General features: G+C 39.4%; 1 protein-coding gene across 1 annotated transcript in view; it reads right to left on the reverse strand.

Moving 5' to 3' along the window:
- Nucleotides 1-14,406, reverse strand: part of CNGB3 (cyclic nucleotide gated channel subunit beta 3) — a 144,275-nt gene that overhangs the window by 67,662 nt on the left and 62,207 nt on the right. Inside the window, exons 4-6 of the mRNA XM_032610162.1 lie at nucleotides 7,798-7,943; nucleotides 5,937-6,065; nucleotides 4,836-5,044 (exon numbers count right to left, since the gene is read on the reverse strand). Coding sequence (XP_032466053.1) covers nucleotides 4,836-5,044; nucleotides 5,937-6,065; nucleotides 7,798-7,943 — 484 coding nt within the window. The remainder of the gene's footprint in view (nucleotides 1-4,835; nucleotides 5,045-5,936; nucleotides 6,066-7,797; nucleotides 7,944-14,406) is intronic.

Below are 14,406 nucleotides of genomic sequence, written 5' to 3' on the forward strand. Positions count from 1 at the left end.
AAAATTTAAAAATTAATAAAAAGAGAAAAAGAAAGAATGAACAATGAAACCAAAAAACAAATCCACCAATGATAACAAGTGCTAAAAACTATACTAAAATAAAAAAAAGAAAACCCCAAAAAACAAAAATGGACCAACAGAACCCTAGGAAAAATGGTGGAAGCAAAGCCATACAGACAAAGAAGCATACACATACACACTCAGAAAAAGAGAAAAAGGAAAAAAAAAAAAGTATATATAAAAAAAAGGAAGAGAGCAACCAAATGAATAAACAAATCTACCAATGATAACAAACTGTAAATACTAAACTAAGATACACATAAAACCAGAAACAAATTAGATGCAGACAGCAAACCCCAAGTCTACAGTTGCTCCCAAAGTCCACTGCCTCAATTTTGGCATGATTCATCGTCTATTCAGTTATTCCAGAGATGCAGGGTGCATCAAGTTGATTGTGAAGATTTAATCCGCTGCTCCTGAGGCTGCTGGGAGAAATTTCCCTTTCTCTTCTTTGTTTGCGCAGCTCCTGGGGTTCAGCTTTGGATTTGGCCCTGCCTCTGACTGTAGGTTGTCTGAGGGCATCTGTTCTTCACTACGACAGGACGGGGTTAAAGTAGCAGCTGATTAGGGGACTCTGGAGCACTGAGGCTGGGAGGAGGGAAGGATATGGAATGCGGGGTGAGTCTGTGGTGGCAGAGGCCGGCATGACATTGCAACAGCCTGAGGCGTGCAGTGTGTTCTCCCAGGGAAGTTGTCCCTGGACCACAGGACCCTGGCAGTGGTGGGCTGCACAGGCTCCCAGGAGGGGAGGTATTGATAGTGACCTGTGCTTGCACACAGGCTTCTTGGTGGCTGCAGCAGCAGCCTTAGCTTTTCATGCCCGTCTCTGATGTCCGCGCTGATAGCCGCAGCTCGTGCCCATCTCTGGAGCTTGTTTAGGCAGTGTTCTGAATCCCCTCTCCTCACGCACCCCGAAACAATGGTCTCTTGCCTCTTAGGCAGTTCCAGACTTTTTCCTGGACTCCCTCCCAGCTAGCTGTGGCACATTAGCCCCCTTCAGGCTGTGTTCACGCAGGCAACCCCAGTCCTCTCCCTGGGATCTGACCTCTGAAGCCTGAGCCTCAGCTCCCAACCCCCACCCACCCCAGCAGGTGAGCAGACAAGCCTCTTGGGCTGGTGAGTGCTGGTCGGCACCGATCCTCTGTGCGGGAATCTCTCTGCTTTGCCCTCTGCACCCCTGTTGCTGTGCTCTCCTCCATGGCTCTGAAGCTTCCCCCCTCTTCCACTCCCTGTCTCTGCTGGTGAAGGGGCTTCCTACTGTGTGGAAACCTTTCCTCCTTCACAGCTCCCTCCCACTGGTGCAGGTCCCGTCCCTATTCTTTTTTTTTTTTTTTTTTTTTTTGTGGTACACGGGCCTCTCACTGTTGTGGCTTCTCCCGTTGCGGAGCACAGGCTCCGGACACGCAGAATCAGTGGCCATGGCTCATGGGCCCAGCCACTCCGCGGCATGTGGGATCTTCCCGGATCGGGGCATGAACCTGTGTCCCCTGCATCGGCAGGCTGACTCTCAACCACTGCGCCACCAGGGAAGCCCCTGTCTCTATTCTTTTGTCTGTGTTTTTTCTTTTTTCTTTTGCCCTACCCAGGTATGTGGGGAGTTTCTTGCCTTTTGGGAGGTCTGAGGTCTTCTGCCAGTGTTCAGTAGGTGTTCTGTAGGAGTTGTTCCACATGTAGATGTATTTCTGATGTATTTGTGGGGAGGAAGGTGGTCTCCACTTCTTACTCCTCTGCCATCTTGAAGGTCTCTCTGTAGGCACTTATTTTTAGTATGTAACCCTATTTAATTCTCTCTGTCTCTTTTAAGTCTCATTATTATGCAGGCAACATTTATTCTGAGGAAGCTTACTTTAGAAAGGGTATGATAATTGCACTTAAATCTTTTTCAATCAGATAGTCTTTGAAGACCCTCATCTAAGGTATTATTATATCTATTTATTGTTTACCTCTTCTTTTAAATAATTCATAGAAAATCCATAATTTCACATAGAACAGATAAAAATGTTTCAAAATAATAATATTATATAATACTACTACAAGGTAGATTAAACTGTTATTCAAGGGAAGAAAATCCTTGAACCAAGATTGCCATTCATTCACTCCTTTAAACATTTTTGAATGTACCCTCTGAATTCCTAGGATAAATAGGGAAATGAATTGAATACTGTCCCTACTCTCAAGAAACTTACTATCAGGTAACAAAGTGAGATACCTATACAAATAGGAGACAAGAGAAAGTGTGTGGACATTCATTCATTTGATTCAGTCATCAATTCACTGCTCATCTTCTAGAAGCCAGACCCTAGGCTAGGTGTTCACATTGTCTTACTTAATCTTCACAATAAGTTTATGAGGTGGGTGGTACTAGTTCTATTTTACGGATGACAAAGATAGTACACAATGAAAGGGTAAATTTATTTTTCTCAAGTATTGCTGTAAGTTAATTTCAGAGGCGAAATTTGACCCTGGACTATTTGTTTCTGCTACATCATAGTGAACTTAATTGTTATTTAACAATTAAATAACAGAAGTGTGAGTAAAATGTGCAGAGCACAGAGAAGGGAGTTGTTAATTTTCTCTAGATCAGTTTATAAATAATAGCTAAAGGACCAAAAGCAGTTGACTATAATGACAGGCCTGATAGACGTGGTCACTAGAAGGCTCTGAGCGTTTCCATGGATCATTGTGATTGGCAGTCTTAGCAAAGTGTTGTGGGTGCAAGTCTCATATCTACATAACGTCCACGGTGTCATTCCCAGCTCTATTCCTGCTGTCTATAAAGGACATTTTAAATAAGAGACTCCTTTTGTTGGTCCTTGAATCAAAGTTCTGTACTCTGTGCAGCACCATTCTCAGAAGAAAGATACTGCACATAAATGCTGTGGAAAACTTGTAAACCCTCCCAATTTCCTCTGTTGTGGCCTCTAGCACCTCAATCTGGTATCTGTTTTCCCTCAAGCCCTTGGGGAATTGATATTTCCATCCTCCAGTTCTGGAATACCTGTCAACTATAGGTATTTAATAAATGTTTGTTGAATGAATGAATAAGTTGATGGTGTAAAACAAAGTTCGCATAGATAGCTAAATGTAGTGAGACTTTCAGGTTGGATACTCAACTTGCATAGTCCTTTTAGCAAAATGTAATCAAGTTTAAAGGCTAAAACTACCTACTCTACATTAAAGAAACCATTAAACTTCATTTGAACAAACAAAGCAATTAGTTCCTGCTCTATATTTGTAGCTTGTGATAATGCATTTTAAATAGAGACCATTGAGTGTGTTTTTGTTGGTTATTTTTCTTGGTTTTCACACTCCATTGTGTGCAAAGACCTCTTAGAAAATTGAAAATAAAAGTCTCTCCTTACTGATTTTGTCATTTTCCATTTGTCAAATATTGATTTTCTCCCTCTTTTGTGCATCTAATGGAGGTTGAAATTAGTGCCCCCTTTTTTGGGTGTTATTTCTTATTTGTACACATCATCTTCATTCATCAAACTGCCAGTGAACTTAGGGGATCATGCTGGTGAGTTGACTAATGCTCTGAAGCCCACACAAGGAATATTTTGAATAGATTTTTGCTATAGCTTTAGCTCTTGCCTTTAGAATGTCTTCCTAGAAAAGATTTCAAATATAGGGGGCATTCCTCAACAAATAATATATATATATATATATATATATATATATATATATATATATTTGTGTATGTGTGTGTGTGTGTGTGGTATGCGGGCCTCTCACTGTTGTGGCCTCTCCCATTGCAGAGCACAGGCTCTGGATGTGCAGGCTCAGTGGCCATGGCTCACGGGCCCAGCCGCTCCGCGGCATGTGGGATCTTCCTGGACCGGGGCAGGAACCCGTGTCCTCTGCATCGGCAGGCGGACTCTCAACCACTGCGCCACCAGGGAAGCCCACAAATAGTATTTTTTAAAGAAAAAAATAACCCAAACCCCTTTTAGCTTTTTGATAACTTAAAATCATCTGGAAATTCAAAAGAAAATATTCAGGAGATTAAGGAGACTACCTCTCTTCTTCAAAAACATATATGAACCCAAGGTGCCGTACACTTGGTTGCTCTGCTCTTCCTTCTTTGACATTGGAGGATCTGTTCCATGCAGCCCTCACTGCGACTGTGATGAGGATATCACAGTGGACATCAGTTGGAAAGGAAGCATTGTTCTAGTTAGCTGGGGAAGGGCCCGGCGGTGGGGTGCAGGGTATAAGAGGCTGTACGATTTGGATGTGTACTTGTGAAAACATAGTCTTCTCTTTCTGTCTTAGATTGATTGGATTGGCTCTGAAATCCCCTCAACAGTGAGAATAAATCCAGGGGAAGATGATTTCTCCTAAGGGTAAGAATGATATTTCTGAAGTGGACCAAACACTGCATTTGATGATGAGGAATAAGGTGTGATGAATCTGGAAAGTGAAGAGTGAAAAGAAGATAGGCACCAGACACAGTTCCAGGCACGCTACCTGCATTAATTCATTCAGTCTTCTCATCAGTATTATGAAGGTACTATTGTTATTCCCATTTTTAAAATGAGGAAACTAAGGTACAGGGAGATGCATGGTCCCCAGCACGTGGTGAGTGCTCAGTGGTTGTTTTGTTATTGTTGTTGTTATTGTTATTGTTATTATACTGGTGGTTCCAGTGGTTAGAGACCCATACATGCAGACAATCAGTCAGACATTAAATAACACAATGCTGTTAATTTGTTTTTTTGTAGTTCAATCTGATATTCCTTTGTCAGTTTGTGCTTCTCCCAAACCCTACTTACTATTATGTCTCCTCTTCTAATAAACTGGAGTCTGGGCTGGATTAACAGCAAATCGAAAAGGTAGATGGTATCACATATGATGTCCGTAATAAGCCAGTAGTGTGTGTTGTTTGGTGTTTGATATGGGAAGATGATGCGCAACGGTATAAGCCAGCAGTTCCAGTTAAAGGCAATGGTGACAAGCAAGAGCCACAGGAGATAGAATCGATCTAGAAAAATAGAGACTGGAGTAATCCACATGGCATGTAAAAAACATTAAAATAATTCTGTTGCTTAGTTTGGTAAAGTTGGGGCACCACCTTCTGGAGATAAACAATTTGTATAAGAGACTCTGTTTAAAACATTCAGCACAATTCTGCCCCTAGAGCCGAGGCACTGGGGTCGAGGCACTGGGGTTTACGAGGGATAAGTCATCTTATCAGCTTTTCTGACATTAAAGAGTGTTCTTCATGTCTCTTAGAGAATGGCCACTGAGTCTGTCCCCATGAGTGACTGTACTATTTAGATGAGGAAAGGGGAACCCAGGGAAAAGTCAGTTACCATGTCCAGGAGAACTGACTCAAAGGGCTTTATGCTGGTTGGTAATTAAGCTGCAGGGTCACCCAGGGCTTGTGAGCCAAAGGCCACATCTTATCCACAGGGGTGTGACTGAAGTGGGGAGGGGGCAAATCAGCCAGTGAAGGCAGTCCATGACCCTGTACACAGAGCTTTCCTCTGCCCAAGGGAAGCTGTAGGAGGGGATTTGTTCAATTGGATTAATTAACAATGTGAAGCCATGGAAGAAGACAAACATTTTATAATGATTTTTTTGGGGGGGTGTTCAGTGAACATATTACTTAATGCTTTGGGACTTCTTTTAGAAGTTAATTAGGGACAGGACAGGCCCTGGACTATTTTAAAAGCACACAGGAATATTTTTATCTCTTATCTTCGCTGGAAAGGGGAAAACAACCCGTTGCAGATAATACAGTTTAAATTCTGCTTTCTAGATAGGTTCAGAACACTGACTAGAGAAAATGGAAGCTGTCTGTGACTTTGGGTTTCAGGGGTTCTTGGTAACAGCCAGCCCTCCCACTGAGATAATCCACAATTTGATGGTACCTGTGTATGAATCTATGCTTTTTGGAAGTCTGATTCTCTTTAGGTACTCTGTTAGAGGCACCTTCTGATAATGTTCTTCTTTTAGCTTAGCACTGCTTTCTTGTGTTGATGATTCAACTGTGGACTTTGCTTTATAGGAAAAAAGAGATGAAAACATTTTTAAGAGGTTAGGTTAGCTTAATGAGAAAAAAGCTTGGATTTCTTGGAATCAAAACATTCCAAAATCTTCCCCTCTCAATACAGGCAGATGAAGCATTTCATGACGTTTAAAATATTGCCATTTGTGAAAATATCCAAGTAATGAAAACATCAAAAGTTGGAAATAAATAGCAGGTTAAAGTTTAAATTAAGTGTCCCAAAGATGTTACAAATAGGATATTTTAAATACAAGTTTCATTCCCACATATTTTGGAACATAAATAGTGCTTTGGATTTACATTGAACAGAAACATTACAAATGTGCACCATTCCACAGGTTTCAGTTTCATGCTTCTTTTTTTTTTTAAGTCTTTATTGAATTTGTTACAATATTGCTTCTGTTTTATGTTTTGGATTTTTGGCCGCAAAGCATGTGGGACTCAGTTTCCTGACCAGGGATTGAACCGGCATCCCCTGCATTGGAAGGCAGAGCCTTAACCACTGGACCACCAGGGAAGTCCCCTAGTTTCTTGCTTCTTTAGCTTCATTTATATCCTTCCAGTTATGGTTAAGTAAAACTCAAAATATTCTTTTCAACAAATCTTTATCAAATTATAATGACTATATGTTAGACCCTTCTCTTTAAAAAGAAACTTTATATAATACATAGTTTATTTTGAAAATCCAACTTTCTTCCTACAGAATTATAAGGAAATCCTCAACTCCATCCTATGTAATTAACAATTTTGTTTTTATTTATCTGTTATTAAACAACACACTTTCTTCTCTACTTTTTCTATACCTTTATAAACATTTTTTTATTAAAGTTTTTAAAAAATTAATTAATTAATTAATTTTTGGCTGTGTAGGGTCTTCGTTTCTGTGCAAGGACTTTCTCTAGTTGCGGCGAGTGGGGGCCACTCTTCATCGTGGTGCGTGGGCTATAAACATTTTATATAGATGTAATCATGGTATATATATGTATATATACTATATATACACCATGTATCTATGTATATATGATGTATATATCACTTTTGTGCTCTACTTTATTGTAATTATTAATTTTTCATAAGCACATTTCTGTAATTATTAGATAGACTGATAATTGTCTCTCTCCTTATGTGACTAGTTCACTGATGTCCTTTGCTGTGTTGTGTACCCAGGTAGTATTCTTGTATTCTTATTATAAGTGCTTTGTTTATTATGGGTATTATTAATTAATATTTACAATAAAACTTTCTATAACAGATATTGTTGTTGGCCTGTGCATATTCTGTGGGCCAGAGGTCATGTGCAGAAGGCTCCTGCATCTCTCTGCCTTGGGGATTTCTCCCAGCTGCCTTGCTTAAAATGCTGGAGTATTAGCAACATTCCCCAGCAGCAACCCTCAGCCAACGAAGGACAGGAGTTGATGGGTTGATACCCCAGCTTCCTCTTCCTTCAGGATAATTCTGATGAGTCATCCACACAGATTTTCAGCTGGCTCAAGCCCCAGTGGCCCACAGCAGCAATGCTTCATTAACACACCTTTATTGTCTTAACTCCCTTCTCTGTCTCTCTTGCCTACTCTTACCTCCTGGAGCACCCTCAATATAAAATATTTATAGCTAAATAATTGTCTTGGGGTTGGCTTTTGGGGAACCCCAAACTAAAACATTTGCAAAATACATGTCCACCCATAACCTCCTTCTTCCTGGTACTTTGAGTTCACACTGCTCACCAGTTTGGGGGCTGCCTTCAGGTGAGGACATATCACCTTCCACCAACTTTCTCTTGTAGAAATCTGTTCTTTGACGCAATCTCCTCACTAGGTTGTGTAGCTGGGCATCGGCATACTCATTAATAACAGGGGCTCCAAGTGGTTTGCTTTTTGGACTAAATGAGAAGAAAAAAAGGTGACCGAGTTGGACCCATGAGGTGAAACATACAGGGAAGGGATTAAGTCTCTTTACCTTCCTTATATACCCAAGATTATGAACAGTTCCTTTCTGCAATTGGATAGAACAACTTAAGCATTAAATTTGATGGAAATAGTGTTCATGCAATACAGATTTTCCATTGAAAAATTAGAATCCAGAAATATCAAAGGAGTATTCTTGACTGTGGTTCTGCCATTAGACTGTATAGTGAGAAGAAAAAAAGCTATAGTTGACAAAATAGGCAGAGTTGTAAGATGGCTCCTTTGTGTACATGTCCTGCATGATCCCAGGGAAAATTAATATGGTGGATTTTACTCCTGTAATTAGTTGTGTTATGTGGCTCAGTTGATTTTAAGATAAGGAAATTATATAGCTGGGCCTGATGTAACCAAATGAGCCCTTTAAAAGTAGAGAGTTTCTCCAGATGGTGACAGAAGAAAAAGTCAGAGATTTGAAGCACAAGCAGAACTTTACTTGAGAGAAATTCTCCATTTTGGGCTTTGAAGGAGAAAAGGGTCCCCTGATAAGAATTGCATGAGGCCTCTAGGAGCTGAGAGTGATCCCTGGCTAGTTAACAAGGAAACAAGGACCTCAGTCCTGCAACCATAAAAAACTGCATTTTGCCAATAATTTGAATGAGATTAGAAGGAGATTCTTCTTTGGTGCCTCCAGCTAAGAACCCAGCCAGGCCTGGCTTACACCTTGATATCAGCTGTGTAAGACCTTAAGCAGGGAACCCAACCAAGCCCACCCAGACTTCTGACCAATGGAACTGTGAGCTAGTAAATGGGTGTTGTTTTAGGTCTCTAAAATTGCCATAATTTGTTATTCAGCAGTAGAAAACTAATATATCTAGTGTGCTTTAATGAACTTCCCTTCTAAGAAAGCATATAAAGCATAACATAAAGTAAGTCACCTACATACGAACGAGTTCCATTCCAAGAGCATGTTCGTAAGTCCAATTTGTTCATAAGTCCAACAAAGTTAGCCTAGGTACTCAACTAACACAATTGGCTATATAGTACTGTCCTGTATTAGGTTTATAATACTTTTTTTTCACACAAATAATACATTAAAAACAAACAAAAAATAAAGAAAACATTTTAAATCTTACACTATAGTACCTTGAAAACTACAGTAGTACAGTACAACAGCTGGCATACAGGGGCTGGCATCGAGTGAACAGGCAAGAAGAGTTACTGACTGGAGGAGGGAAAGGAGGTGGGAGATGGTAGAGCTGAAGGATCGTCAGCAATAGGAGACAGAGGGCAAGCTGAAATTTCACTCACACCTGACGTTGATGGCACATATTCTGGTTCCTTGCTGGATTCAATTCTATCTACCCTTTTGAAAAAATTATCCAGTGATGTCTGGGTAGTAGCTCTTTTTTTCTCATCATAAATGACACGGTAGCACTGGATTGCGTTCTGAATGGCTGCTGCAACCTTTGTGTACTGTTCTGTGTTCGGGTCCTGTGCCTCAAAAGCTAACAGTGACTCCTCACATAAAGAAAATCCCCTTGCCATTCCCTGCATCGTGAATCTCTTTCGTTCTTCAGTTACTTCTTCCTCTTGTCTCTCTTTGTCCTTCCTCTGGGCCTCCAATTCCATCAGGTCTTCGTTAGTAAGCTCCTTGTGTTGCACAGCAAGGCGCTCAGTGAAATTGTCCTCTTGCAGATCTAGCTCCAGCTTCTCACTGAGAGTCACTAAGTTGCTGAAGACCTCTTTGGATTCCTCATCCACCTTCTCTAATCCACAAAAATCACGACCAAACTGCGGGCAAAGGTTCTTCCAAACCCCATTCATGGTGATGGCTGTAACCTCATGCCAAGCAAAGTCAATGGTTTTTTTTATGGCCTTGTAGATGCTATTGTCCTTCCAAAATTGTCACAAGGTTGTTCCTGATTTGTCACTCACCTTTACTGCCTGATGAAAAGTGTGACATAAATACTTCTTGAAAGTCCCTATAACTCCCTGGTCCATGGGTTGGATGAACGACGAAATATTCAGTGGCAGATTCACTACTTTGACACTGGGATGAAAGTTGTCCATGAATGGGAGGTGGCCTGGAGCATTGTCCAGCAGCAAAAGAATGTTGAATGGGACATCCTTCTCCAAGCAATATTACTCTACCTCCGGGATAAAGGGTGGAAAAACTAATCCTGGAAAATGGCCTCTGTAACCCAGACTTTGGGGTTACTCTTCCACACAACAGGAAGAGAGCCCTTGGCTTTGTTTTTAAGGACTCCTGGGTTCTCTGAATGATAAACTAAGAGAAGCTTCAGCTTCATATCACCAGAAGTATTGCCACCAAACAACAGAATTAGCCTATCCTTTGCTGCTTTATAGGGTGGCATCAACTTTTCCTCCTTATTGATGTAACTTCGGTCTGGTATCCCCTTCCAGCACAGTCCTGCCACATTCACATTAAAAATCTGCTTGGGCAAATACGTGCCTTCATCAATAATTTCTTGAAGCATTTCAGGAAATTCCTGGGCAGCTACCGTATCTGCACTCACTGCCTTGCCACTTACTTTTTTTTTTTTTGACACTTACTTTTATGTTGTGAATGTTGGCTCTAGTCTTGAATCGATGAAACCAGCCATGGCTGGCATTAAAAGATGTGCCCTCTGATACTTCACTGTGTTTCTTCTTCAAGGGTTCATAAAGGCTTTTAGCTTTCCCTTGAAACAGCATTAAGCCAAGCAGGACTCAATGCTGATGCTGATCCTGCGTCCACAGGATGGAGAAGTTTCTCCATCTCCTCCATCACTTTTCCACGATTCTTCAATATTATTGTCAGCATCATCGGCACAGCAGACTTCACATGTTCCATGACCTTGTCCTTGTTCTTTAGAATCATGCCGATGGTTGAATGATCTATGTTATAAAAATGAGCGATGTCTACCATCTTTTTGCTTCACTCCCCTCTCTCAGTTATTTTCACTTTTGTTTCCATCATTATTACTTGGTACTTCTTAGCAGTAACAGCTACATCACTGCTGTTTTTACGTTTGCTTCCAGACATCCTGGGCTTGAAATAAAGATACTGTACTACTGTACTCTATATAATATTGTATTCTAAAATACACAAAAGCACAACCACTTGTAGAGAATGCATGCATGTGACAATGTATGCCAGACACATGAACTAACTTAAATGATTGGACATGTGAAGGTATGTTCACGTCTTTGAAAGTTTGCAACTTGAAAGTTCATAGGTAGGGGACTTACTGTATAAACTAGTATACTTCATAATGATCTAAGTTTCCTCACAGCTTTTCGTCAAAGCTCTGACCCACTCTTTACCTTCCTTCTAAGTATGACACTGGGTCTACACAGGCCCCCATAAGTTCTATACGTTCTCACCTCCTCAAATCCATATTTGCCCTTTCCATCTCACTTCCAAACTGGAACCCATGTGGTTCACATTGGAAATGGGTAACCTGTGGATTCCATTTAAAGAGCCCCTCTCCACTAATATCCATTTTCCACCAGGTCCACAAATATATCATAAATCTAGTTGTTTACAAATTCCCCAACCACTGGTGTCTTTCTCTCTCTCCTTATAATTATCATGGTATAACTTATACCTCTTTCAAATGTCTAAAGTCCTGCTTCAGCATCAAGATTCTTCAAGTGTGTCCCACTAAGACCTCTATAAACCATTCAAGAATGGAGAAGATGGAGCTGCAGTGGAAGAAAATCTGATACATCGTACACAATACAGAAATAGGAGGACATTCAGTCTACAAAACCAAGAAAACCTTTTTTTCTGATTAAGATGTGTTGTCATTTATATAATTTAATAAATTTCTGCTTAAAAATCTTAGTCTGCTTAGAAGTTTATTCATCCATCAAACAGTTATTGAGTTTCTACTTTTTGTACTGGAAATAGAAAGATAAGTTAAACAGGTACTAGCTCTATGGATGTTCATAGTTTAATGGGGGAGGCAAGGATGTAAATAAGTAGCTAATGATAAGTAATAAAAATATGTACAAAATGCTATGCTCACACTGAACTTGGCCTGGGGTATCAAGGAGTGGCTTCACAGAGAAAGCATCCTAAGTCTGGAAGGATTAGAAGGTCTTTGACAGAAAAATGAAATAAGGGCCTTCCAGGCCTTGAGAACAATATGTTCAAAGATGTGAAAAAAATATGACATGTTCAGCAAGTATTTTGGTGTGACTGGAAGACAGTGTGTATGTGGAGGGCACCAGGTGGTGGGGTGTGTCAGAAGAGATGGTGGTTAGGTCTGGAAAGGTGAGTGGGGTCAACTTATGATGGTTCCTGTATGATCTGCTTAGGAGTTTAAACATTGACCTATGGGCTAAAGGGAACCAATAGCGAATATTAAGCAAATGAGGGGTACGAGCAGATAGAAGTTTTGGAAAAGTAACAATAATGGGAGAGTTGAAGAGAGCAATGTAAATGCACGGAGGCAAGGAAAACAGTTAATAGGTTAGGTTAGAGTGGACGAGGGAAAAAGAGAGTGACTAGAGAACTTATTTAGAGGCAGAAATCAAAGAATCTGAACTTTCTGGATCTTTTGGATAAATCCAAATAAAGAATCAAGAATAATTTCTAAGCTTTTATTACAAGTGACTAAATTCACAAAGATTACTATTACAAGAGACAAGATATATGAAAACATTAATATAAATTGGAATTCAGAAGGAGATGTTTGTATGTAGTGGGCATATGGAAAAAATGAGTCATGTGTATGTGTATGTGTGTGTGTGTGTTCAGTTCATTGTGTTTATAGGACATTGTGTGATAGGACCTTGCTTGTGATACCCAGGAAAAATTCAGTAATACAATTCTGGCGACAAGATCTTGGTGATCCAGTGCGTATGGGTGTTTAAAGCAATGTTTATATTTGACATTATCATAGACTGACATTTTCAAGATCAGGAGCTGTATGTTTTCTTTATATTCCACAAGATCTAGGACAAGGTAGGTTTTCAATAAATGCTTATTGAATAAATAAACCCACTACTTCCAACCTTTTTTGACCTTATTTGATGTACCTCAATACACTAAAAACATCCATAAAAAGTAAAGTTGAGGATTGGTGAATCATTTACTGTAAAGTCAGGTATTCAAACTGTCAAAATGTCTAATTCAAGCCCTAAGACTTAAGGAGAAAGTTTTTCTTTTCCTGAATTATCTGTAAGTTTTATTTGACCATATAATTGCCAATTAATAACACCAGTTTGTACTGTGCAAACATACCTCACAGTTAACATGCTAAAAATTGTATGAGAAAGCATGTCAGCATTTCTAATCCATAGCTATATCTCACCTATGTATTTTTCTTTCTATATTAGCTGAGTATTAATATGTCAATCTATTTCACCTTCTTTTCTTTTTTTCCAGCTTTTTACTACAGTAATCCTTGCCTATCTTCTTTCCCACCTATATACATACAGAAGTTATGAATGTATTTCTCCTCAGGTAATTTTGTGAATGAAAAAAATGGAGATGAAGAAATATATATTTCATAAAGCAAAATATCGAATGGGAGTATAAGAGGGAACAAAAGGTATATGCTTTATATAACAATGCTTCATTTAAGCTATATTTGATAATTCTAGTTCATAATGTATATTTTTAAAAGAATTATTCCTCATAATTCCTTGATGAAGAATTTGGGAAACAGTAAGTATATTTTACAAATTTTGATAAACAAGCATGAAAGTTTTATTGGTAACCATCTCTGATTGAGATGGGCAAGACTTTTAAAATTTGTATATGTACTTATGGAAGAATAAAGAATTAGTTATAGCTAAAATGTAATTTATTTCTTTTCTGATAAAGATCAGAGAAAACGCATTTTTAAAAACATTTGATAGCAAATAAGAGAATTATGACAGTATTCCTTACTTCCTAAATTCAATCAGATACAGGCAAAAAAATCACATAATCAACAATTGTCCCTGTGTTTGGGACTGTAGAAATTTTTTGCACTCAAGGGCAATGTATTATAGTAGTATTGGGATGGGTTAGAAGTAGGACTTCCTTTGGGAAAGTGAGAGAAAAGCCTATGGGAAAAGAAAGGTAGGAAATAAAAACTCATGGTCTGCAGCTGTACTCAGGAATATCAGTTTTAAGAAAGAATACATATGTAAAATGTAGATCTTGAACTTGATTCTTTTAAAACTATTGGTGTTTATTAGGCCTCCAGGAAAGTTTTCATGTACACCCTGTGATACGTGTTCTCTAGTTTAAGATTGTTGCTTTAGTATAACACAAATGGATGACAAATTTTGATGGGGCAAAATGAGAAGGTGGTGGTCAGAGGAGGAGGAATGATACTTTAATAATGTAAAGGGAAGATATTCAAGAAGAAGGAAAGAGCCTGAGAAAAGATGTGTTAGCTGCTGCCTTGTACAGGACAATAAAGGTGC

Source organism: Phocoena sinus, chromosome 17, assembly GCF_008692025.1.
Source record: "Phocoena sinus isolate mPhoSin1 chromosome 17, mPhoSin1.pri, whole genome shotgun sequence".
Taxonomy (NCBI): domain Eukaryota; kingdom Metazoa; phylum Chordata; class Mammalia; order Artiodactyla; family Phocoenidae; genus Phocoena; species Phocoena sinus.